Raw genomic sequence first — 21207 nt, 5'->3', positions numbered from 1 at the left:
ACCGACATCATTAGAGGATTCTACATTTATGCATATCACAGCATCCGTACCCTATTCTATTCCATTATTACTTTAATCATCTAGGCGACGGATTTGATTTTGTAGGTTCGTCAATTAGGGCAATCCGCCACGTTACACTACCTACCAGTGGACTATATCAACTTAATGTCGGAAGTGGGGCCACAAAAAATTGCACCCGCGGAAAGTGTCTCAAATAGCAAATTTGCAACCAACCAATCATATCAAGTCAGTGTGTCCGAGTGGTTAAGGAGACAGATTAGAAATCTGTTGGGTTCGCCCGCACAGGTTCGAATCCTGTCGCTGACGCTTGGAAGACAAGCAACCGGTAGGTTGTTTCTTTTTCGCTTTTTTTTGTTTGATCTTTTGGTTTTGGTGAGACTTTTGATTGTGAATCCTACAGATCATCTTGACCAGACTCTTTTTTTGTTCTTTTTTGTCTTTTTGCCTTTTCGTTGATTAGGTAGCCATCTGTCTGAAATTTTTCTATGGAGTGGAGCGGATTCAAAAGAAATGATGTCCACGAACAGAAAAGCGGATAAAAACCGTTAAATATATATATATATATATACACAACATCCGGGGTGGATGGTGCATCACCCACCAAACTGCGAGCCAGCCAGTATGTGTCATTTGTCGATGTAGGGAGCCTGGTCACGTCAGCCGCAGGGCTGGCAGTGTATCATACACACAGACAGACCACCATCCGTGGCTGCGCCTGTCAATGCGCGATGGACTCGTTGCAGCCGAGGAAGATTGAGAGTTCTCAAAAAGCTCAACTATCTCAACATCTAGACAGGATGTGAAGACCTTGGAAAAGACATGTTGGCAGGAGTGTTCAATTGAATTGCACCAGTCCGCTAGCTACCTAGGCTCAACATGTACAGTACAGGCGCTGAACGATATCCGTGGGTGTTCGGAATCCGGTATACTATATGTAAAGTTTAGATGCTGCTGGTTTTTATATAGTCAGGTAGCTGGTAGCTAGATAGCTGTCTTTTCTTTGAAACCACTATATCACATATACCTGATACGCAAGCTCCGGGCTTTGGTCAGAGAGAGTGCGTGGTGCCTTGCAGGGTCCCCAATCACAGCATCATAGCTGCTAAAGATTCGGACTTTTGATGATGATGAAACTGCACTCATGAGGAGGAGCTCGTCAGGTTAGACAGAAGTTATTATTCGTCCAAGACTGACTGCATTGTCCCTTTGGATCTGTCGACGCCCGGGAAATTGCAAGAAGTCTGAACGGAGAAACGGCGGCAAATGAGGCCGAGATTAGGTGTGTGTGATTAACTCACTTGATTGATGAATCTGTCCTTCGAGGATGTTTCGTCCTGCTAAGATAATCCTAGAATTGTCCGGTCTGTGATTTTGTTCGACGATACCATCATTGTTGACCACGAGAAGGGCAATAACAAATTGCCTGGGAAGACACTATACAAGCGGCCAAGATGCGCAGGAACCGAGGTAGTTTGTTGTTTTTGAGTCAACGCCATTGGTTGTAGTGTGAGAGATGTTTCTTTATTCCAGTTCGCTTTGCAGGAGAGAAAAATATGCTGTGGAGGTATCATGAATGGAGTCTGTGGCAGAGAGTGATACCTTGAAATTACACAGAATCTCCGGTGAACAGTAAAGATGTTTTGAAAATCAGTGTCACTATACTGCGGCGCAGAAGCAGTTCGCCTCCGAGAAAAATCCCAAAAAGGAAGCCTTTTTGCGACGAACGTGACCCTGTTTTTGCTGTATTATTGCTGATATACTCTGAAAGGACAAAAAGACGGGACTGGGTGATCTGATCACAGAACAGACACTTATCCTTTGAAGCTTGGATTTTCTTCTCAGGAATCAATCATTCTTCACTCCCAATACTTGATTCTTTGTCTAAAATTACGGCACTCTCCAGAAAGGAAGGCTGAAATTTATAGTTGCCATCTTGTCAGTTTCGCCATGAATTCCATTCATACACAAAGAGCTTGTCTTTAACGACCATCAGCGGGGCGGGAGTGCAGGCTTAAGGGCAGACGCCTTCCTTTCCAAGTCACCAGACATGGTGCTTCATGTTTCCGAAGCCAAATCAGAGATCCGGGCGCTGATCGGCAACGCTGCCCACGCGATGACACCACATCAAGGGCTTGGTGGGGAACAGGGACTTGAGGATGCATACATTCTGTCTCGGTTGATTGCGCATCCACAGAGCACGTCATTAAACCTGCGGAGGTACAAAGGATATATGATCCCATCAGACGATCATCCTCACAAGAGATGGCTTGCCAATGGGCTTATGTACGGGTTTCATCGTTGAAGGCTGTGGGCAAGGAAATGACCGCCAGCTGTGAATGGCTTGTTGAGGGAGACGGCTTCGAGATGGAAATGACGGAAGCCACTCGGAGTCTATGCTGATTTGCACTGTCGTAACATCCCGTAAAGACCGCGAGACTGTAGTCTTGCTTCCGAGCATCAAAGGTCACCATCAAAAGAACAACTGCCTCCATGCCCCTTTTCTCACACCTGCCTTATTCAAAACCTCTCTGTCTTCCAATAAAGCGATATATTCCGACTTGGTACGGCCCTGGCAGCCTTCTATAGATAGAGGGCATTCGTCACGATTAAAACCCTAAACTAACCCTTTTTACCCTCCAGCAGAAGCGACACCTTCATCGGAGCCTGGGTACCACCACGGAAAAGACCAGAAAAAACGCCAGCATGCAGCCCTGGGAGTATAGGTCCGATTGGGCATGCCTGCATCCTACAGTCTCACATCCTGAAGAACCAAATCCCCCCTCTCTTGACCACAGGTTGCGCCGGTGGGACAAGCGGCTGACGAGCCTCCACAGTTTCCGGCCGAATGCTCGAGAGACCACCGGAGAATTCTCGACTGCCGACATGATCGTAAATAATAACAATGCTGGTGTGATGTCGCGGTGACCCTTCCCCACGCAGATCATTCTCCGGGTTCGTTGTCGGTCAAGTAGAAGCTGGCCACGAGTGGAAAAGGGGGGAATCGGTGATGATGGTAATCTAGATCGGCGTGCGCGGTCATCAGTGCCATTGGCGTAAGTGGACTCAACGGTCCGCCCCGTCGGACCAAAAAAGTTAAGGTTGGTTGTCCCATGCGGCAGGCTGAAAGATGGGGATCAGTTCCGGAATGATTCGCTCATCTTGATCCCCTCCATCGTCCCTGCGGAGATCTCGATCCCGAACCTCATAGGAAAGTGGGACGAGACGAAGTGATCTTGGAGATGATTCCAGGGCTATAGAGGGGTGATGGGTCGCGTGTATTTGCCCTATTGGGTTATCTTTTCTGTTAGAGTCTGGATTAATTTTATGACTGTGCGGTCGACTTCGTTGTTGGCACGGCTATAGTGGGATGCTGCCAAATGTGTGTGATTCAGGATCAGATTATGTTTTTGATTGGATAGGGCGAGCTTAGTGGATACCATTTGCGGATCATAGTCTAGGTCATTACAAGAATGGTTTGATGTCATTGTGCCCTTCTTCTTCTTCTAGCTAGAGAATATACAAGGACTGACATAACTGGCGACCTCTATGTCTTCGTCTCGTCCCGTTAGGCCAATCCTGGATACGACAGAGACAAGTTAGGCCTACTTAATGATTGGTACGTGGGCATGCTGCACTTACTCCCTGATATGTTCCGATTGAGTAGGAATGCTTGTGTTTTCACTGGAAAAATCAAAGTCAGCACGAGGCCAGTTTCTGGAAAGCAAGGATCATTACCGTAGAAAGAAGGAAGACGGCCCTTCAAACCGGCTCAGGAGCTGTCCGGCAACAAATGCGTCATGGTCGGGAATTGTATTACAGAACAGATAAAGCTTGCTTGAAAGACTGCTGTCTGCGTGATCATCCGACCCTGGTTTTTGGGATATTTCATGCAGAATCAGGCAGAACTTCTGCCCTTTCTGCTCGGGGAGTTCTTTCTTCCTGTAGTTTTCGAGTAAGCAAGACCAGAAGCCGCGACACTTTGAGAGGAAGCCCGGTGGCAGGCTGATTGCGCCTCCGAGGGTGAGATGGAATTCGACGTTCTCAAAGGGTTCCGTGTTATCGAAATAGAAACGGCTGTACACCTTGACACGGGGGAATGGATGCTTGGTTGCATCCAACGACAGCATGCGTGGGCGTAGGGAGTCGCGATTCCTGGTGAGGTGGTCTCGGATCTGGCCCCAATGGGAGTTGAAGCTGGGAAGGTTGGCGAAGTGGCCCTCTTGTTGACTGGAGGACAAGAGGTGATCCAGGAGATCCACCAGTTCAGGAACCGTCTGGCACGACGGCAGCCGCCAGTACAGCTTGGCCTTGATGTGGAAACGGACGAGGTCGAAGCCCACGAATGACGACGATGAGCCACAGTGGGCGCAGGATCTCTCCGGGTGGATGTCGCGGTCAACCTGGGCCAGCCGGCGCGTCACACATTCCCACAAGTCGGGAAAGACGGACAGCTTCAGGGGAGCCTGGACGGTGGAAGAAAGAGATCTGAGGGTGTTGATGGTCTGCAAGGCCGCGGCGGTAGATGAAGCCCGGCTTGGGTCTGCGTCGGCGGGGATGATGTCCGTGACGAAACGGACGATGATGAATGATTTCCCCGGCCGGTCGGCGCTTTTCCAGCAGTAGCTCATCTCCAGCGGGGTGTGGTCCGAGGTCATGGAGGATGGATACAGAGCCTCCAATGACAATTTTCCGTCACGCATGATGGGCTTCGGGGCTGGCCCTAACCACGCCGTCACGTATGTGCGGAAGAAGTCGACATGTCTGTGCACTTCTTCTGGGGTGTATAAATTCACGCACGTCATGACCTTCTCGAAATATGAGTCAAGTAGACATGCCCACCGCCCTGGAGAGTCTGATGGATACGACTCGGTTGATCTCAGCTCGAATTTCGGCAGGGCCGCCGGTGGAGGCATCTCGAGATCCATTATATAGGTCTTGATTTTTCTCGGGCCAATCGAATTATTAACGCAACTTGTTGCCTCAGCAAGGTAACCAATCGATCGTAATCACTATATTCCAAAACAAGTATGAGACAAAATTTCTGAAGAAACGTACTGCTCATCACCCTCTGGATGGGGATAATTATGCCATTGTGAGATTGTGCTGATCCTTACCTAGAGCTATCTAGTATGAAGCAACCCTGTTCAGATCAGATAGCGAGAGATTTGATATTGAACGATTGCCCGTGGGTTCATTTCTCCCAGAAATCAGTCCCCTCTTTATATATAGATCGATCTACCAACCCATCTGTCAGGCCCCCAACCCCGCTCCCGGCCCCCAATCCCTCCGGTGACACCAGTGCTTTAACTAAATAACATCCGAGACGACACTTGCCAATTTTTGCTCTTTTAGGATTGCACAGCTAGATACTAATGCACGATAAATCCTTCTTCATGCAATAATGTCACTGTTCTGTTCTGTCAATTCCACCGATCCTGCCGTTTGATCTTCAAGGGCCAAAAACGAGCGGGACTACCAACACATGGGAGAGAGATAGGGTTTTGGTGTCATCCAAGAAACCGGGACAATCGCTGCCATTGAACGGTCCCTGAGGTCCCTGAGATCCCCGAAATCTATATACACTACTATATCATATCTTTTGCCGTCCCTCCCCCTGCTGCTTGGTGATTTTGAAGTTCTTAGAGGTATTCAGGCAGTAGTACCTAATGACCGGCCATAGACCCAAAGCGAAGCCAACCCAAGCCAACATATAGCGGAAGCGCAAATTGTTGATCGCCTGGACAAGGGACAAGGATTGCCAAAAAATACGATATAGGTGGCAGTGGTCCCGTCCAAGCTAAGCCTAAACAAAAAGGAGATGGATACTCTGCCCCATCCTTCTGCCGGCCCCCACACAGAGCTGAGGAACACGAGCTGAGATTGTGCCAGATACCTAGTTGATTACCTCGTATTAGTAGTAGGCTCGCTTGGAATAGACCCTTGAAGTTGAGCCCCATCTTCCGGGGACGCCTGATTATTATTATTATAATTCGGTTGGCTTAAACCTTAAAATCGGACGTACCGTCCCCGGCTATCTATCCTTGCTGTTCTACGAAAATCTACCTCTACTGCCTGCAGTATTCAAAGATCGCCATGATGTAGGTCCGCTCTGTGCCACGGGGACCCGGGGGGGGGGGGGGGGGTGGTTTGTGTGCGCTATGCGTTGTTGTTCTGGGGCCTGGGGAAGTCAGGACTAGGTAGGGGATTAATGAATTAAATTTGGGCCAGTGAGTCTCTACAACCCTACAACCTTTTAATAGTAATCATTTGTCATAAATGTTACTTTTTACATTTATAGATTTATATATTGACTCATGTATTTACCAAGTCGTTCCACTATACATCAGTCCGACGGTTGAGCTCACTTCCATCGCTCCATCAATGCTTCCAGGAGGAAACCTCTGCCTTCTTTCTGGACGATGTTCACAACCTGCCCTAGCTGAGACCGCAACTCTTCCACCGTTTTCACCCTGACCCCGTGCATCCAATCGTTCTTACCGTCGTTTTCAAAGGAAGATCCAGCAGCCGCCTTGGCCAGATTCATATAATTCGGAGATGGGTCGAAGGAAATATTCAACTCGTCACCCGTGGCCTCCTTGTTCATTCCCTCGGGATACATTAACTCGGTGGAAAGGCGCGGGGCGTTCCATCCTGTCGCATAATGCCGTCAGTGCCATTTATTTCTCAAGGTTGACTGCTCAGAGGACCGAAAATGAGAAATCATGAATACTCACCGCCGTTGTTCAAAACTACCGTGAGAATGGGAATATTGTACTTGCGTGCCACCCACGCAGCGCTCGAGGGTGCCGCACACATGTAACTCCCGTCGCCAACAACCTGGCAGACGAGACTCGGCCTTTTTTCCTGCTCATCAAGAGCCATCTTCACACCCAATGCCGCGCCATTGCTCCATCCAATTCCCGTTCCGCCACAGTTGATCCAGCTGCCGGGTTGACTGGGCTGCAGCTGGTCTGAGAGCGTCTGGGCGTTGGTCACTGCCTCAACCACAAATGTTGTGTCCTTGGGGAGACAGTCTCTGAGGAGGCGGCCGATATTGTGGACGTTGAGGGGTGCATCATCTTCAAGGCGAGGGAGTTTAGCAATACTTTCCAGGCGAGCGCGATGGCTTTCAACTAGCTTCGTCCAGCGAGAAGCATATTTGGGGTTTTGAAGCGCCTGGCGATAGACGTCGGTGTCAATGTGCTTGAGGAGCTGTGTGAGGGCTGTGTAGGAGTCCGCTTTCCAGCGTCCGTGGGCGGGAAAGAATGAGACTGGGATGTGTTGATTTAAAGGGTCGACATCGATGTGGTAAATCCGAGCGTCTTTTGGCGGTGGATTGCGCGAAGGAATCCACGGCACGTCGCAATCAAGAACTAAGATTACATCTGCATCGCGCGTACACTCATCAAACCCTAAACGGAATCCTAACGAAGCGGGGTGCGAGAAGGGGAAGCACATGTCACACCCGCCAGTGTCGTGAACACGAAGACCGGGTATTTTGTCAGCAAGTGAAACCAACAGCTCTGGGCATCGCCGGTCTCGACCAGAATATCCAGTGATGACAAGAGGACGCTCAGCTTGAACCAGTGCATCTGTTACAGTACGGACCGCTTCCTCAGGCAGCGCACTGGGTCCAATGGGCACCCACTGGTCCTGTGGCAGAGAGTATGGCTCGATCTCCTCGGCCAGCGTCTCTCTCGCAGCGGCCAGATAGACTGGACCTTTGGGTGCGCTGGAGGCGAACTGGAGGGCGCGTCCAACTGTTTGCTTGACATTCAAGCCGGTTCGTATCTCGCCGGTGTATCTGCAATATTGACGCACGATGGCCTTTTGATCTGGAGGTTCTTGAAGCCAATGGTTATATTCATTCCGGGAGCCAGGGAGTTCTCCCGACTCTGTATATGGGCAAAGACCGGAAAAGATGAAAACCGGAGCACGACCTGTGCTTGCGTTGTGAAGGCCGTGTGCGAGCGCCTGAGTGCCAACGTCCACATGGACAATGACGGCCTGTGGACGGCCCGTGACTCGAGAATAGCCGTCTGCCATGGAGATAGCAATGATCTCACTGGGACAGGTCACCATCTTCGGCCACCGATCCGGCCGCTCCCTCTTTCCCTTGATAATCGCCTCGATAATCGAGGGATGATCCGAACCAACGTTGACAAAGCATGTTGTAACGCCCGCCTGGCGGAGTCATCAGATTCCGTCCGTGAATCGATTAAAGAAGAGCACTTACCTCCCACAGCGATTCGAAGAGGGCAAAAGCGGTGGTATACCTGCGACACGAGGGTCATGTCTAAGTTCTATGTCAGGGATATTGGATGAACTAGAACTACAAGAACTCACGGTCCGGACTTAGAGACAGATCCTAACACTGGGTGGCTCGTGGAGAAGCTCGCCGCAGTGGAGCGCAAGATAGGCGAGCGCGGGGAACGCTTCGCCGGCGGCAGCCCTCGCCGCTGCCTTAGACACAATTCGAATGATCGAATGCCTCCAGCCCATGCTTTACCGAATCGCATTGCGAACATATTTGCCAACGATGGATTTAAGAGGCAAAGCTACAGTGTAACTAGATTGGACCGGGACGGGCCTTGGGGGCTTTGGATGATGCATCGCGCAGATATGTGGGATGCGGATCGCCTAGCCTGGTAAGTACTGTAGATCCTTCCGCGATAAGGAAAACGAGCGATCGCCTAAGAAGAACAGACCAAATATGGTAGTTAGGATATAAAGAGCAAACTAAATGTGAGTGAGAGATGATTGCGAACCCAGAGAGCTGGCAATTCTATCTCCGGACGGCAACCGGATGGGGATACAAGTATCTGTATAGCCCGAGGGCACCATGCATCCCAAACAAGCACAACAGGTCATCATTTTTACCAAAATGTTTCTCTTTTGGACTTGAAATTATCTAATGGTCCTAGGATCTGCAAGCGCCTGAGAACAGACACGGGCGGTGCATAGGGGATCAGCATCATGGCATAGAAGGAGACATGACGAACTCCGCACGCAAACACGATTTGCAGACCTCAGTGTTGGTACATAGAACCCGAGGATTTAAAATCGGGAGAACCGGAGCCCCGCAGAATCGATCTTAGCCTCTGTATTTATTTTTGGATGTGCTAGGAGCATCGATGTCAGAAGATATTATTGATGAAGAATATGAAATGAAGCCTCCCTTGTTGCGGCTGAGGGGTCGGAGCGGACGCGTCCATGATAGCCGACGTCCTGTCAGATCGGGCCGGATAGACTCTCCCTGCATGCTTATCGCAGGCGTCCACCAACGCCTTCTGCGCCACAATTATCGCTGTCAGAAGCATCCTGCGGAGCTCCGTCTTTAACCACCACGCTACTGCGGTGTGCGTTGGTGAAATACCCTGCAATGAGAGAGATTGAGCCGCCCGTTGGCGTGGTGTCTGATGCAATGCATCCTGGATACTTGATGCCAGCAGTTCTTGCGCCCGACAAACCGAACCCTGGTTGATTCTTTGAGCGGTCATTATGATCGCTCCAGGGTTTCCATGCTTTGGCGAATCGAACATGGAGGAATGGTAATAGACCCTGGGCTTCTTTGTGCTGAGGAATCGAAGACAAGGGATGCAGCGCCACTTCGTACTACATGGAGCGGAGGGCATCAACAAGCCGTGCTACTTACAGATCTACTTTTCCAGATGACCATTAGAGCTCAAACTGGCTGACATCAATGGTATCACACTTAAGTACCGGCCAAGTAGGACAAGAGATACAAACGATGACAAGCTCTTGCCACTGCACGGCGCGCCGCTCTGGGCGTCTTAAACTCCGGCCTTATCGCCTATCACATCCTTGGCGACCTCTTCTCCTATTAAGCACGCCCAGCCTGGCACAGCGTATCTTCTCCCTGGCCAGGTTGAACGCTGGGCTTTGCGCAGCCTCTTTTTCAGGACACATCATCTGGTCCATCAAGGGTCATTGGCTCACCTCGCGCGCTCCCTGGCTTCTGGAAGCTGCACGCGACCTCCTTATCTATGACCACAACAGGGTTCACCGCGCCATTGGAGCGTTGCTATGGCCTCGAGACACTTGGAGATAGCGGCTGGTACGAGGTTGCATTCGGGGTAGAGGCGGCTCTGATGTGATAAAGGCTGCCTTGTCGCCTATTGTCGCCATGCGGGCTTGGTCTCAGCCTGCTTCACCTTCTCTCTCTCTTTCTCCTTCACTCTCCTCCCTCATACTTCTTCTTCCCTCACTCTTTTCACTCTTCTCGAGTGCGGTTATCAGACTCAACGACATGGCTACCGTAGGGCACAGCCCCCCGGAGTACTCATCCAAAGGGGAGAAGGATGGCAAGGAGATGGTTGGGGAGGCCTACGCCGGTGACCATGGCGCGGAAACCGAGCTGAAGCGCATCCTGGGCACGCGGCATCTTACAATGATTGCATTGGGGTCGTCTATTGGAATGGGTCTCTGGCTTGGTAGTGGCAAGTCACTTGAATCGGGTGGTCCGGCTGCTATCTTCATCGGATACTTGTTGAGTGGCTCGATGATCTGGGCTGTCAGCCACTCCATTGGAGAGATGGCCGTTATGTATCCTCTGCCGTCTGCCTTTGTCCAATGGACGGGCATCTTCGTCGATCCTGCGGCCGGTTTTACGCTGGGATGGGCCTATTGGATTTCATACTGGATTACCATTGCGAATGAGCTTCAGGTATTGTTTGCATACGTCCTGTCTGGCTTGAACAAACACGCTTACAAGGTCGGCTAGGGTGTCGTGTCTGTCCTCAGCTTCTGGACAGACAAGGTGCCGACGGCAGCGTGGATTACCATCTTCTGGCTGGTCATAGTTTTTGTCAACATCTGGGTAGTCAGTTTCTTTGCGGAAATCGAGGTGGTTGCATCCTTTATCAAGTTCACCTGGATCTTCGTGGTCATCATCTCGTTTATCGGTAAGTTGCTGTGCGGTTTCTCCTTTCTGAGAAGCATTCGTCCTGTAAATCACAAAACTACATCACTTTCCCTTGTCAATGACCCCCAAGTCCTAACCTTTGTCCAGTCATATCCGCCGGCGGTGCACCCAGTCACGACGCCATAGGTTTCCGCTACTGGAACTCCGAGCCTTTTACCCATGGCTTCAAAGGCTGGCTGTCCGTTATGCCAACTTGCATCTTCGCCATGGCCGGCTCCGAAAACTGTGGTCTTGTGGCGGCAGAAACGTCAAACCCTAGAAAGGCTGTTCCTCGAGCAATTGGCTCCATCTGGATTCGTCTCTCGCTTTTCTACATTATCGGTTCGCTGATGGTCACCATCACCGTATCTCCGCATGACTCGAATATTTTCGGCAGTGGAACCAACGCCTCTCCGTTCGTTATTGCGTATCGAAACGCTGGATTGGAGCCACTGGCTCACATCATGAACGCTGTCATCTTTATTTCGGTCCTCTCTACGGGAAGCATCTCGGGCTACGCTGGCTCTCGCACTCTGATGGGTCTTGCACACATCGGTCTCGCACCAAAGGTCGGTTACTCCACTACCTTCCTCATAGTCTTTTGGTCTATGCTGGATCACGGTTCACTAACGCCTTGCAGTTCTTTAGCAAAGCAGATAGAATAGGTCGTCCCTGGTTTGGCCTTGTCCCGACCCTCGTCATCGGAGGCGCTCTCGCCTACCTCAACGTCAATCAACGAGGCATCGATGTCTTCACCTGGTTCTCGAACCTCACCTCCCTGCTGACCCTGTTCGGTTGGGGCATGATCTGCCTGTCCCACATCCGCATGCGCTACGCCTGGAAGGTCCAAGGACGCTCGCCGTCCGCTCTCCCCTGGCGGTCGTGGACGTGGCCGTGGGGCGCCTGGTGGGGACTGAGCTGGTGTATCATCCTGATCGGTGTGGAATTCTATCTCAGCATCTGGCCTCTGGGTGAGAAGCCCAGCGCGAAGAACTTCTTTGCCAACTATGTTAGTGTCGTGGCTGTCGTGGCGATCTATCTCGCCGCCAGGATCTACTACCGTGGGCGGTGGTGGGTGGATGCGAGCACGATCGATCTGGACGCTATGAGACGGTTCTACGTCGATCAGGAGCCGGATGAGGAGAAGAAGAGTGGGTTGAAAGGTTACCTGCAGAGGGGGCTGGGATTTTTGGCGAATTGATTGGATGTCTTGTATTGCCTGTGCATTGGGAGGTTGTCATGTACATTACTGTCGGACTGCGCGAACCTAGTAATCCGAAGGTATGATGATGAAAGCTCTGATTATTCGAATCTACCTAACTATCTGACCACTATTTATGCACTTAGGGGTCAAGACCTTCCGAATACTTCTTTGTTTAATGATCCCGAGACATTTTCGTGAAATAACAAAGGAAATTAGGTGGTTTTAAATATAGACAGTATGATCCCTTTATTGCAGGGATTATAACCTTCGAGATGCCTGGATCGGCGTGTGCTGAATAGGCTGATAGGTCTCTTGGTATACCACTAGGGTATAGTGGTAATATTCGGCTGACAATTACTTACCTACCCAAACATTCTGGGTTACGTATTTACCAGATAGAAAAAGGCCTTCTCGACCAAGGTTCCAACAACAAAACGTTAGTCTTGCCACACTCACAAGCTGGCATCTGTAGTTTTCTTCCTGGTCCTCAACGGAAGGGTCTTGTTCCTTTTAGAAATTCGGGGGAAGGACATACCAACAAAGTTGGTTCTGTAGTGTAGCGGTTATCACTTCGGATTCTGATTCCGACAACCCCGGTTCGATTCCGGGCAGGACCTACCAGGTCAACCTCCGCCAAGCAGCAGGGTTTTCTTTTTTTGGATTTAAATTTTTTTATCCTCACCGTCCTCGTGATCGAAAACCAAATGTATATATATATATATATGTATATTTATATATGTAGTTTTCTTCCCACGACCCGCCCGACGGGTACACCCGACCTGCAAACGCGCAGATTCAATAATAGCGCCTGCGCCGCTGCGGCTTCCCGTCTACACCCCCGCACTTTGCTGCCTGACTTATCCTTCACCACCAGTAAATAACTGCCATAGCTCGGGTTGAGCTTTCATCGTTCCACTTCCACTGTTCATCATTTCACGGTTCCCTGATCTCTGCAGTGAAATTTCCCTCTCCATCGCAGTTGTATTCTAAACAAATCTAAACCAATCTACGAATCGACACGATGTCTTCCTCCAACCGCGGCTCCTCCTCTGGCAGCAACTCCAACAGCTCTAACAACTCCAGCTCTGGAGGCTCCGCCTACAAGAGCGACTCCCGCGTCGTCAAGGACGCCGGGTTCGACAACATGCCGCACTTCATGGCCTCGCATGGCCTGAAGATGAGCAGTGGTGACGATTACGCTGAGGCGAAGGCTATTATCGATGGGTATCGTCGGTATGATGGGCATGCGTCGAAGAGGTAGACAAGACAACGGAAGGTCTGGATAACATGATTGATGTTGGTGAGTGTTTTTCTTTTGTTTTCTTTTGTTAAGACTCTCACGCGCGCGCGAGAGAGAGCTGTATACTGTAGCATATTCTTAAGAAGCTTTGAAGCTTGTTGACACATGCACAGCTTACCATGCCATGTTCATCTCGTGAGACTACCTATCTACCTACATCCAGAGGTGGGAATGATTATTGTGCGAAGAACTACCAACTGATTACTACCTTTCCTGTAGGATTCGCGACCCGAATCTGAAATACCTGAGCGAGTGCAACTACTGCGGATAATTGGAATGGAATGAATGGTTCTCTGGGTACCGTCTGTGCCTGTAAAGCTTTTGTTCTGAGAAGGTATTTAGAGGAGACAGCAGGGTTTACTCTATCCATGAGACCTGATCCAATTAACTTATCACATAACCATGACTTCTCTCTCTTTCGTGCAAACCGTCTATTCTGGTAGCGTACGTAAGTATTGTAGGATAGTACTGTATATGTAGCATGTGTAAGGAAAACATACTTATACTCAGTATTGCAAGATATAAATAGAGATAGAGCGCAACTATTTTACGGTGTGTGGGCACTAACTTATATACAGTGGGTTACCTAATCAAGATATAAACCTACATAGATCATGAGACGAGAGACACTACCCTATCACTAACACAACCGTGAAGTGGTTGAGCTTACTGGGTAACGCCCCATCGCTGGCATCTTCCTTGGTATTCATGATACTCATGCTTTCGCTTATCACTGTTCATTTCAGCAATATAATTTGGTAAGCGTGCTATGGGATTCCCCGTGTGAGAGATCCTCTTTTTTCCCCTCCTGCTTTGTGTCGGATATGTGCTGCCATTTTCGGTGTTTTTGTTGTTAATCTACGAAGGATATTCTCTGCTAACTGGTTTTGATTTTTTTTGTTCGAGGGGATATTCCATCTTTGCTCTCCTACGCATGGGTGGTTTATTCCGACAACTTGCGCGTGAATTGTCGTCTGTCGGATCAAGCAGTCTTCTTCTACTCGCAGCTTACGAAGGATATATCCAGGTCCTGTGCAATTCACCTCACCGTCAATGTTTGCTACCAAGAGTTAACTGCAGTGCATTTACTGATAAAGTAACAATACTAAAAAGCTTCTACTCCAAGAGGAAAAAAAAACTATTTCTTAGTTTCGTTCTCCACCGTACGATGGGATGGTGCAATGGTGCATTCGATACTACTCCCGTCGTCGAATTCTCTCACTTCCCGCATTCCTGAATAGACCCAACCTGAGGGGCACAAGATCTCTTCTCCACCGCGCAACATTCCAGAGGATCTCATTTTTGTTCTCGGCCCGACCCGCTGTTGCATTGGACTAACTACGCTACACCTTGTTGGTTGGAAAGTACCTGAACTTTCCTGTTACGGAAGACCTATTTGAGACATTGGATTCTTACTTGGAAGGTTTCCAAGGAACTGCGACTCCACTCTCCCCAACTATCCACTGTAAATACTACCACTATACCTGTCTGAATCCGGGGATAACATCAGATCAGGTACAACGTACCTCGGCGCTGGGTACCTAGGTACAGGCACACCACCTGATAAAGCAGAGGTTAGGTACATGTACCAGGTACCCACATCTTGAAGCGAAAACAATGCCATCCGAATGCACGCAGCTGGTCCCAGCTCCTCCTACCCCGGCTGCATCTCCGCCGGTGGAGAGGGAGAGGGCGAGGGAGGGTCGAAGTCAAGGGAGGAGGGTGATCGTCAGAGCGTATGCGATCTCTAAAACGGATACAGTTCCTGGGCATGTCTATGATCGTCAGGATCAGGGACCGTCTTCAGCATCTCGACGACAGAAACGACGGCAACGGCAGAGGAGGTTGCGCTTTGGACGATCGACTGTGTATCCTGCTGCAGTTTTTGAAGCTGATTCTGAGAACGGTGCGGCTGACATTGATGCTGATGTGCCAGCAAAGCACTCGAGGTTCCGCAGATGCAGGACTGCCGTTGGCAGATGGGAGAAACTATCCCATCTGCTTGTTGTTCTTTTCTTTTTGTTTGTTGCTCTGACTATTGTTTCTGTCATGTTGCTGGCTCATTATCTTTGAGATTGTGTGGTGTTTGAGGGCTTGGATTGCCTTTTGGATTCGATTTTCGAGCTGGTTACATGGACAAAGCAATGAATGGATTCTGGAACGGGAAAATAGGCTGCTTATATCTGGTGGCGCTGTAGGCATTTAAATATGTGATAAGTCCAAGCCTGACGAGGTAGCCTTCTATCTCTTTAGGTCATATCAGTAGTATCTTATTCAGCTCACTGTTGTCAGTCCTCTGTCCTTTTGCATGCTGTTTCTCACCGGATTTGATCCAGCAACCTCTGGGCCGTGAATAATACATGATGATGGGGGCGGCGGCCCATGTGTAGTCACCATGGCAAATCATAACATGCTCTGTAGGGAGTACCCATCAATATACCAACTCACAGACTTGGTCGGAAACTGCTCTTTCACTTTCACCTGCATCTCAGTGAGGCTCTTATTCACAGGGGTATTATTCTCTCCACAACAAACCTCCCCTCCTGACCATTGTCCAGATCGATCTACAATATCTTCAAAGACACTGTCAGAAGCTCCTTCGTGCGAACAATGGACCCGCCTGCCGTCCCACTGAGGACTCTAGCACCCTTCAGTGGGACGAACTCTTCTGAACAGCAGTTGCAGTCGAATTCAGTCCGATCATCTATGACCGACTGGCCGACCGTCGAACAGCGATCGGGCGACACGAGAAACGCGAGCTCGATCCACCAGGTTCCCCGCCCTGGGACTGCCAATAATGCTGGCTCCGAGGTTCACGAGAGGAGCTCTTCCAGGGCCAGGTCTGCCCCGCCCCCGCAAGAAGCTCAAGATCAGCCTCAGACTGTGGATCAGTCCACATCTCGCGTTAAGCGTTGTGCCTGGAGGAAAATTGGTGGTGCTCTGATCATAGTTCCAGTCCTTATCACCCCAGTCCTCTGCATTGTCATCATTCTGGGCGTGTTCAAAGGGCATTTAGGCGACGGAGAATCAAAGAGAAACAGTGCCACACTAAAATCGACATTGACATTCACGACGGCAGCGGAGCCTGCACGTATGACGAGTCCACTGACTACAGAGACAACTATCCTGGCAAATGAAACAGAAGCTATGTCGATACCTGCAGTAGCCACAGCGCCGCTAGCATCTCCGCTGGGACCGCTGCCTTTGCTACCCATTTTCAAAAGTGTAGAAACGGATACGTTCGGGACGACGTTTATAACAGTGGTCGTGTCCACTATAATTGTCACAACCACTGCACAATGACAGAGATCGAGCCAGGAACAGACTGCATGGAGGAGCTAAACCTGCAGGGAGCATATTGCCATTAGGAGCACTAGGAATTCTTCAAACAGTCGCAGGGGTTCTGGTTTTGGCATTTTGACACCCTTGGGGGAATGAAATTGCGAGGAACTGGTCTAGCTTATTGTGTGAGTGCAACGTCAAGGGGCACGAGTTTGGCAATTGTGCTACATTTCCTAAGGCGTTTTTATCGCTTGGGTGTGGGCAGTGGATTATTTTCTTGCGGTATTTGAAAAGGGAACCTGAGACAAGAATGCAGAATCAAACATGGACGTACCTTCTCAATCCATCGACATGGAGCCTTCTAGCATTTGGTAATACTGGTTAGTAAGGTAGCTGATCGGCATCGGAGAAGTCCTGTTGCACAGAGAAGATGGAAGCTCGGGCCACGATCTTCGATCCTAGTGGATCTCCACGTTGTTTTTATTATCTAAGAGTGCAACAGCGGTCGTTGGAACAGCATTCCACAAGGTCTGCTTGAGGTGCAGTCGCACCGCGGTGTAGTGGCATCGCGTGAACCGTGGTTGCTAAAGCGGATCCGGAACTATCAGCAAGCTGACAAGCAAGCTCTTGAAAACGTAACACGGCTCTTCTTCAAAGTTGTATCCAAACGATGTTCCATGGGTCTTTAGAAGAAAGTGAAGTTCGGTTCAGCGGGAATTGAGAGAGACAGGTACGCTTCCGGCGGTGCTCTCCCAAACCGAGACACTTCGATGTTCGGACTTCGAGTCAGGGACTGGGCCCCTTCCCACTATTGTTTTTCCGTCTCTGCAATCAGTCGGTGTCTGGGACTGTTTAAGCATGATTAGAATGATGGGTCCCTCGGAAAAGTTGGGACGACCCGCCCATTTTATGGATTGTCGTTCTGGCGGTCAGGTTGAAAGAGGGAAAGATTTAAGATGCTTACGGCAGGTCGTAGTGGCCGCTGTGTTCCGAAGTCTGTTCACCGCCGATGATACCGCCTACCCAAACAGAGCAACATATAAGCTTAGGGCTTTGTATCTAGTTAGTTAACTACTATGCTGATTAATAGGACTTATGGCATGGCGCCGAATGATGTGGTTATAAATAGAATCCTAAGACTGCATGGACGGAGCGTTCTTGCCGTGAGGCAGCTGGGATGCACCTGATAGTGGTTATCTCATAGTGCAGGGATCTCCCCGTTGTGGCTGAGCCGGCCCGAAGCATGCATGCAAGGGGGATGTCAGGGATCAGATATTTGATATCCTGATATGATCTAGCAGCCAAAGATCTTATCCCATGTGGCAGAAAAGAGAAATATCATGTTGTCATTCTTCTCTCAAACGATCGTGATGACGCACAACAGTGTAACAAATTACCAAGGCATTCGCTCCTCCAAAGACGGCGCTGTAGCTATGTACAGCGCATGTACCCAATAGTTGTCTTGCGCGGATGTATACAATTCCTGATAAATTGACCCAAGAGCAGAATACAAGCTGCAGAGTTGCTGTAGATCATAAAGATCTCCATGGGTCATGACCACTATATAGGCTCTTGTTTCTAAAAGCGACGATCGCATCGGCGACTTTTGTATCACTCGTTTAATTGCCCTCGCAGTCTAGGGTTGCACCGCACGTGTAGACCCCTTGCACAGAATAAAAGGTATTCTCCGTGTACTAGGTAAACATCACGGGCTTTTAAAAGGGTTAGTGGAACCCTTGCTTATAATGACAAATCTCAGCATTGGCTTTCTACTGCAGATGAGCAATGGCCAAAAAAATAATCCCAATGTGATATCCGATAGACAATGAAATTGTGAAAAATACTTAACTGTGGAACCTTCCCGCGCGTCCCAAATTCATCGACCCGGACTCCTTGAAGCGATGGAAACCGTGTTGGCACTATGCATGGAAGGGTAGAAACTGCTGAAATACGATTATTTATTTATTCCACCATTTATACTATACCATCCAGACACCTCCCAGGCTGTGCACTAGGCATCAGCATGCTTTGATGCAGTAAGCGTTTTATATTCAACAAAGACTCTGTGATCAATATGCATTAGCTCTTACATAGCTATGATGCAACTGGGTGGATCAGCAGGCCACAAGACTGCTGCCTGCTTATATAAGCACATGTGGAAGCCCAGTCTTTATAGAATACACAGTACTCTCACCCTCACGGTAGACCCTGTTAATGAGAATAAAACAATCTCGATATTTTGACCTGGCGCAAGTTCATTCCCTGTCTTACTATTGCCGTCGGCTTCAATGGCTGGACAAAGGAGACAAAGGACAGCTCACTCGATCAACAGAGCTAAGAACACGCTAGCAGATGATGGCAAGTAAAACGACGCATGTGCAGTCAACTAGCAGCTGCACCAGAGCTTGCGTCATTAAGAAGTCGCCAATGAGGTGTCCGAGGCAGAAGCCACGGGGTTATCGTGCTGCATGGCATCTTATCATTCTGCCGGCAGAATGAGAGCGGAAGGCCTGCCGGTGCCCGGCGTAGCCCGCTTTAGGACGCGCCGTCGGTCAAGGTCTCTCCGGGTTCGTCACCCCTAGAGATGCGTCAGTGGATGTCTCACGGTCCAACTCTCTCCACCTGTTAAACTGACAACCAAAAGAACAGCTACAAAGATGTATAGCTGTTCATCACGGGTCCCGCAGCCATGGGAGGCCCACTGCTAGTTCCTTCCTAGGCGGTGTGCTGCATCCGTTCATGTGCTGGCCCTAAAGAGGTCCTTTTGTCGTCCTTGCATTCCAGAGACTCAGAAGGTATGCGAATGCATCATCATCTAACGTCCACTGAGGTACGGGGGGTACCACTATTAGGTGTATCTCCATCTCTTCAAGAGGTTCTGAAAACGGTCGGACTTCCTCGTGGCCAAGATGATGCCCTCGAAATCCTCGATGTATATATCGCGAAAGCAATCTCCGTCGTTTCGCCGCGAAGATGACGCCCGTCAGTCACTTTCCCCTCTTTCTCTCATATCCCGTCGCATCGCCAAGATGTTGGTAGTATTCGCGTTCGTTTCCTTGCTATCCTTATGCTATTCGTTCAAATTTCCTTTCGAGCGCCGCGGTGATCATGTTGGTCATGCTGGTGGCTTTCCAGGGCCCCATATCACTGGCCTGGCCATCCATGACCCGAGCATCATCAAAGTCGGCGGTTCATACTATGCGTACGGGGTCGGTCCGCATATCAGCATATTCCGATCCCCCAGTCTGGACGGGCCTTGGCAGCAGGTCGGAACGGTGCTGGACGGACCGAGTATAATCAAGAAAGGGGACAATACGGCTCCATGGGCACCCACTGTCGTCCAGCACGGCGACACTTTCTACTGCTACTATAGTGTCAGCCAAGCCGGATGTCGAGACAGCGCCATCGGTGTCGCAACTTCGAAGAAGCCGGGGCCTGGCGGATGGGTTGATCATGGTCTTATTGTCCAGTCTGGAAACGGCGAAGGAGGCAAAGTACATCCGTTCGACAAGTCAAACACGATCGATCCGCATGTTTTCATCGATGGGAACAAAGGCTACCTCACTTTCGGGAGTTACTGGACCGGCGTCTGGCAGGTTCCTCTGGCTGCAGACCTGAAATCTGTTCTGAATCCAAAGCACCCCGATGCGAGGAACCTCGTTTATGAGCCAAAGCCGCTTGACGGCGGCGGTGCGAGCCCAAACCCTCTTTGCCGCGATGAGACGGGTTCACACCCTGTCGAAGGAGCCACCATCAGTTTCCGAGATGGGTGGTATTATCTATGGTACAGCCATGGAAGATGCTGTGAGCTCGACCCTAACGCGCTCCCGGCGACCGAGAACTTGTAAGCCTTAATTATCTTCGCCGCCTCGTCTCGCGTATAACGATTAGCTGACTTGTCCGCAAAAGGTACAACATCAGAGTCGGAAGGTCGAGGAGTCCCCAGGGTCCATTTGTTGATCGCAACGGTGTCGACCTGGTAAAGGGAGGTGGCACCATTGTTTACGCCTCTAACGGCCCGGTAATCGCACCAGGAGGGCAGGGTGTATTGACTGATGGAGACACTGATATCTTATACTACCATTACTGTAAGTGACATTTTCTCCCATGCCTCACCTGAGATTATACCAGTCACTGACGTTTAGAAACAGTGGACAGCAGGAAGGGTCTTGGATTTTGGGTCTGTTTGATATTTATCCCAAGAGATCTGCCCGTGGACATGGCTAACGCGAGACATAGGACGCCCAACTCGGCTATAACCCTCTGAAATACGAAAACGGCTGGCCTGTTGCCGTATGAGCTGACCAGATCGAGTAACCACGAGGTATACTGCCGGACTAATGCATTCATCGGATGAGACAGGTGCACAAGCACCAAAGCATGTCCACCGCACCGCTCAGGCCGTCCCGCGTCGGTCTTTGGCGCTACCTCTGATGGACATGCTCAACTTGCCCAGTCACGGCAGTTCATGGAACA

The 21207-nt window shown here is 50.0% G+C and overlaps 8 protein-coding genes and 2 non-coding genes across 10 annotated transcripts; 8 read left to right on the top strand and 2 right to left on the bottom strand.

Moving 5' to 3' along the window:
- Window positions 1-246: 246 nt before the first annotated feature.
- Window positions 247-327, top strand: VTN00DRAFT_t135. The gene has a single exon. It is a non-coding gene; the product is annotated as a tRNA-Ser (tRNA).
- A 2397-nt stretch (window positions 328-2724) lies between these two features.
- Window positions 2725-3252, top strand: VTN00DRAFT_6659 (uncharacterized protein; the record flags this gene model as incomplete). Its single annotated transcript, XM_069433319.1, has 3 exons — window positions 2725-2910; window positions 2962-3074; window positions 3141-3252. The coding sequence occupies 3 exons, from the start codon at window positions 2725-2727 to the stop codon at window positions 3250-3252; spliced, it is 411 nt and encodes a 136-aa protein (XP_069286713.1).
- A 272-nt stretch (window positions 3253-3524) lies between these two features.
- Window positions 3525-4946, bottom strand: VTN00DRAFT_6658 (uncharacterized protein; the record flags this gene model as incomplete). Its single annotated transcript, XM_069433318.1, has 3 exons — window positions 3525-3597; window positions 3661-3702; window positions 3757-4946. 3 exons carry the CDS (start codon window positions 4944-4946, stop codon window positions 3525-3527), a joined length of 1305 nt encoding a protein of 434 aa, XP_069286712.1.
- Window positions 4947-6382: 1436 nt separating this feature from the next.
- VTN00DRAFT_6657 (uncharacterized protein) lies at window positions 6383-8549 on the bottom strand (the record flags this gene model as incomplete). The annotated part of the gene is made up of 4 exons (XM_069433317.1): window positions 6383-6672; window positions 6756-8205; window positions 8258-8297; window positions 8368-8549. 4 exons carry the CDS (start codon window positions 8547-8549, stop codon window positions 6383-6385), a joined length of 1962 nt encoding a protein of 653 aa, XP_069286711.1.
- A 1742-nt stretch (window positions 8550-10291) lies between these two features.
- VTN00DRAFT_6656 (uncharacterized protein) lies at window positions 10292-12146 on the top strand (the record flags this gene model as incomplete). Its single annotated transcript, XM_069433316.1, has 4 exons — window positions 10292-10708; window positions 10766-10946; window positions 11054-11514; window positions 11586-12146. 4 exons carry the CDS (start codon window positions 10292-10294, stop codon window positions 12144-12146), a joined length of 1620 nt encoding a protein of 539 aa, XP_069286710.1.
- Window positions 12147-12694: 548 nt separating this feature from the next.
- VTN00DRAFT_t136 lies at window positions 12695-12766 on the top strand. The gene has a single exon. It is a non-coding gene; the product is annotated as a tRNA-Gln (tRNA).
- Window positions 12767-13170: 404 nt separating this feature from the next.
- Window positions 13171-13720, top strand: VTN00DRAFT_6655 (uncharacterized protein; the record flags this gene model as incomplete). The annotated part of the gene is made up of 2 exons (XM_069433315.1): window positions 13171-13382; window positions 13669-13720. The coding sequence occupies 2 exons, from the start codon at window positions 13171-13173 to the stop codon at window positions 13718-13720; spliced, it is 264 nt and encodes an 87-aa protein (XP_069286709.1).
- A 1346-nt stretch (window positions 13721-15066) lies between these two features.
- VTN00DRAFT_6654 (uncharacterized protein) lies at window positions 15067-15522 on the top strand (the record flags this gene model as incomplete). Its single annotated transcript, XM_069433314.1, has 1 exon — window positions 15067-15522. The coding sequence occupies one exon, from the start codon at window positions 15067-15069 to the stop codon at window positions 15520-15522; it is 456 nt and encodes a 151-aa protein (XP_069286708.1).
- Window positions 15523-16059: 537 nt separating this feature from the next.
- VTN00DRAFT_6653 (uncharacterized protein) lies at window positions 16060-16752 on the top strand (the record flags this gene model as incomplete). Its single annotated transcript, XM_069433313.1, has 1 exon — window positions 16060-16752. One exon carries the CDS (start codon window positions 16060-16062, stop codon window positions 16750-16752), a length of 693 nt encoding a protein of 230 aa, XP_069286707.1.
- Window positions 16753-19760: 3008 nt separating this feature from the next.
- VTN00DRAFT_6652 (uncharacterized protein) lies at window positions 19761-21030 on the top strand (the record flags this gene model as incomplete). Its single annotated transcript, XM_069433312.1, has 4 exons — window positions 19761-20575; window positions 20641-20819; window positions 20883-20911; window positions 20971-21030. 4 exons carry the CDS (start codon window positions 19761-19763, stop codon window positions 21028-21030), a joined length of 1083 nt encoding a protein of 360 aa, XP_069286706.1.
- Between the last annotated feature and the right edge of the window lie 177 nt (window positions 21031-21207).

The sequence above is a fragment of the Thermoascus crustaceus genome (genome assembly GCF_041956765.1).
Source record: "Thermoascus crustaceus strain CBS 181.67 unplaced genomic scaffold VTN00scaffold_4, whole genome shotgun sequence".
NCBI classification, from domain to species: Eukaryota; Fungi; Ascomycota; class Eurotiomycetes; order Eurotiales; family Thermoascaceae; genus Thermoascus; species Thermoascus crustaceus.
This window is presented reverse-complemented; position numbering and strand designations above follow the sequence as displayed.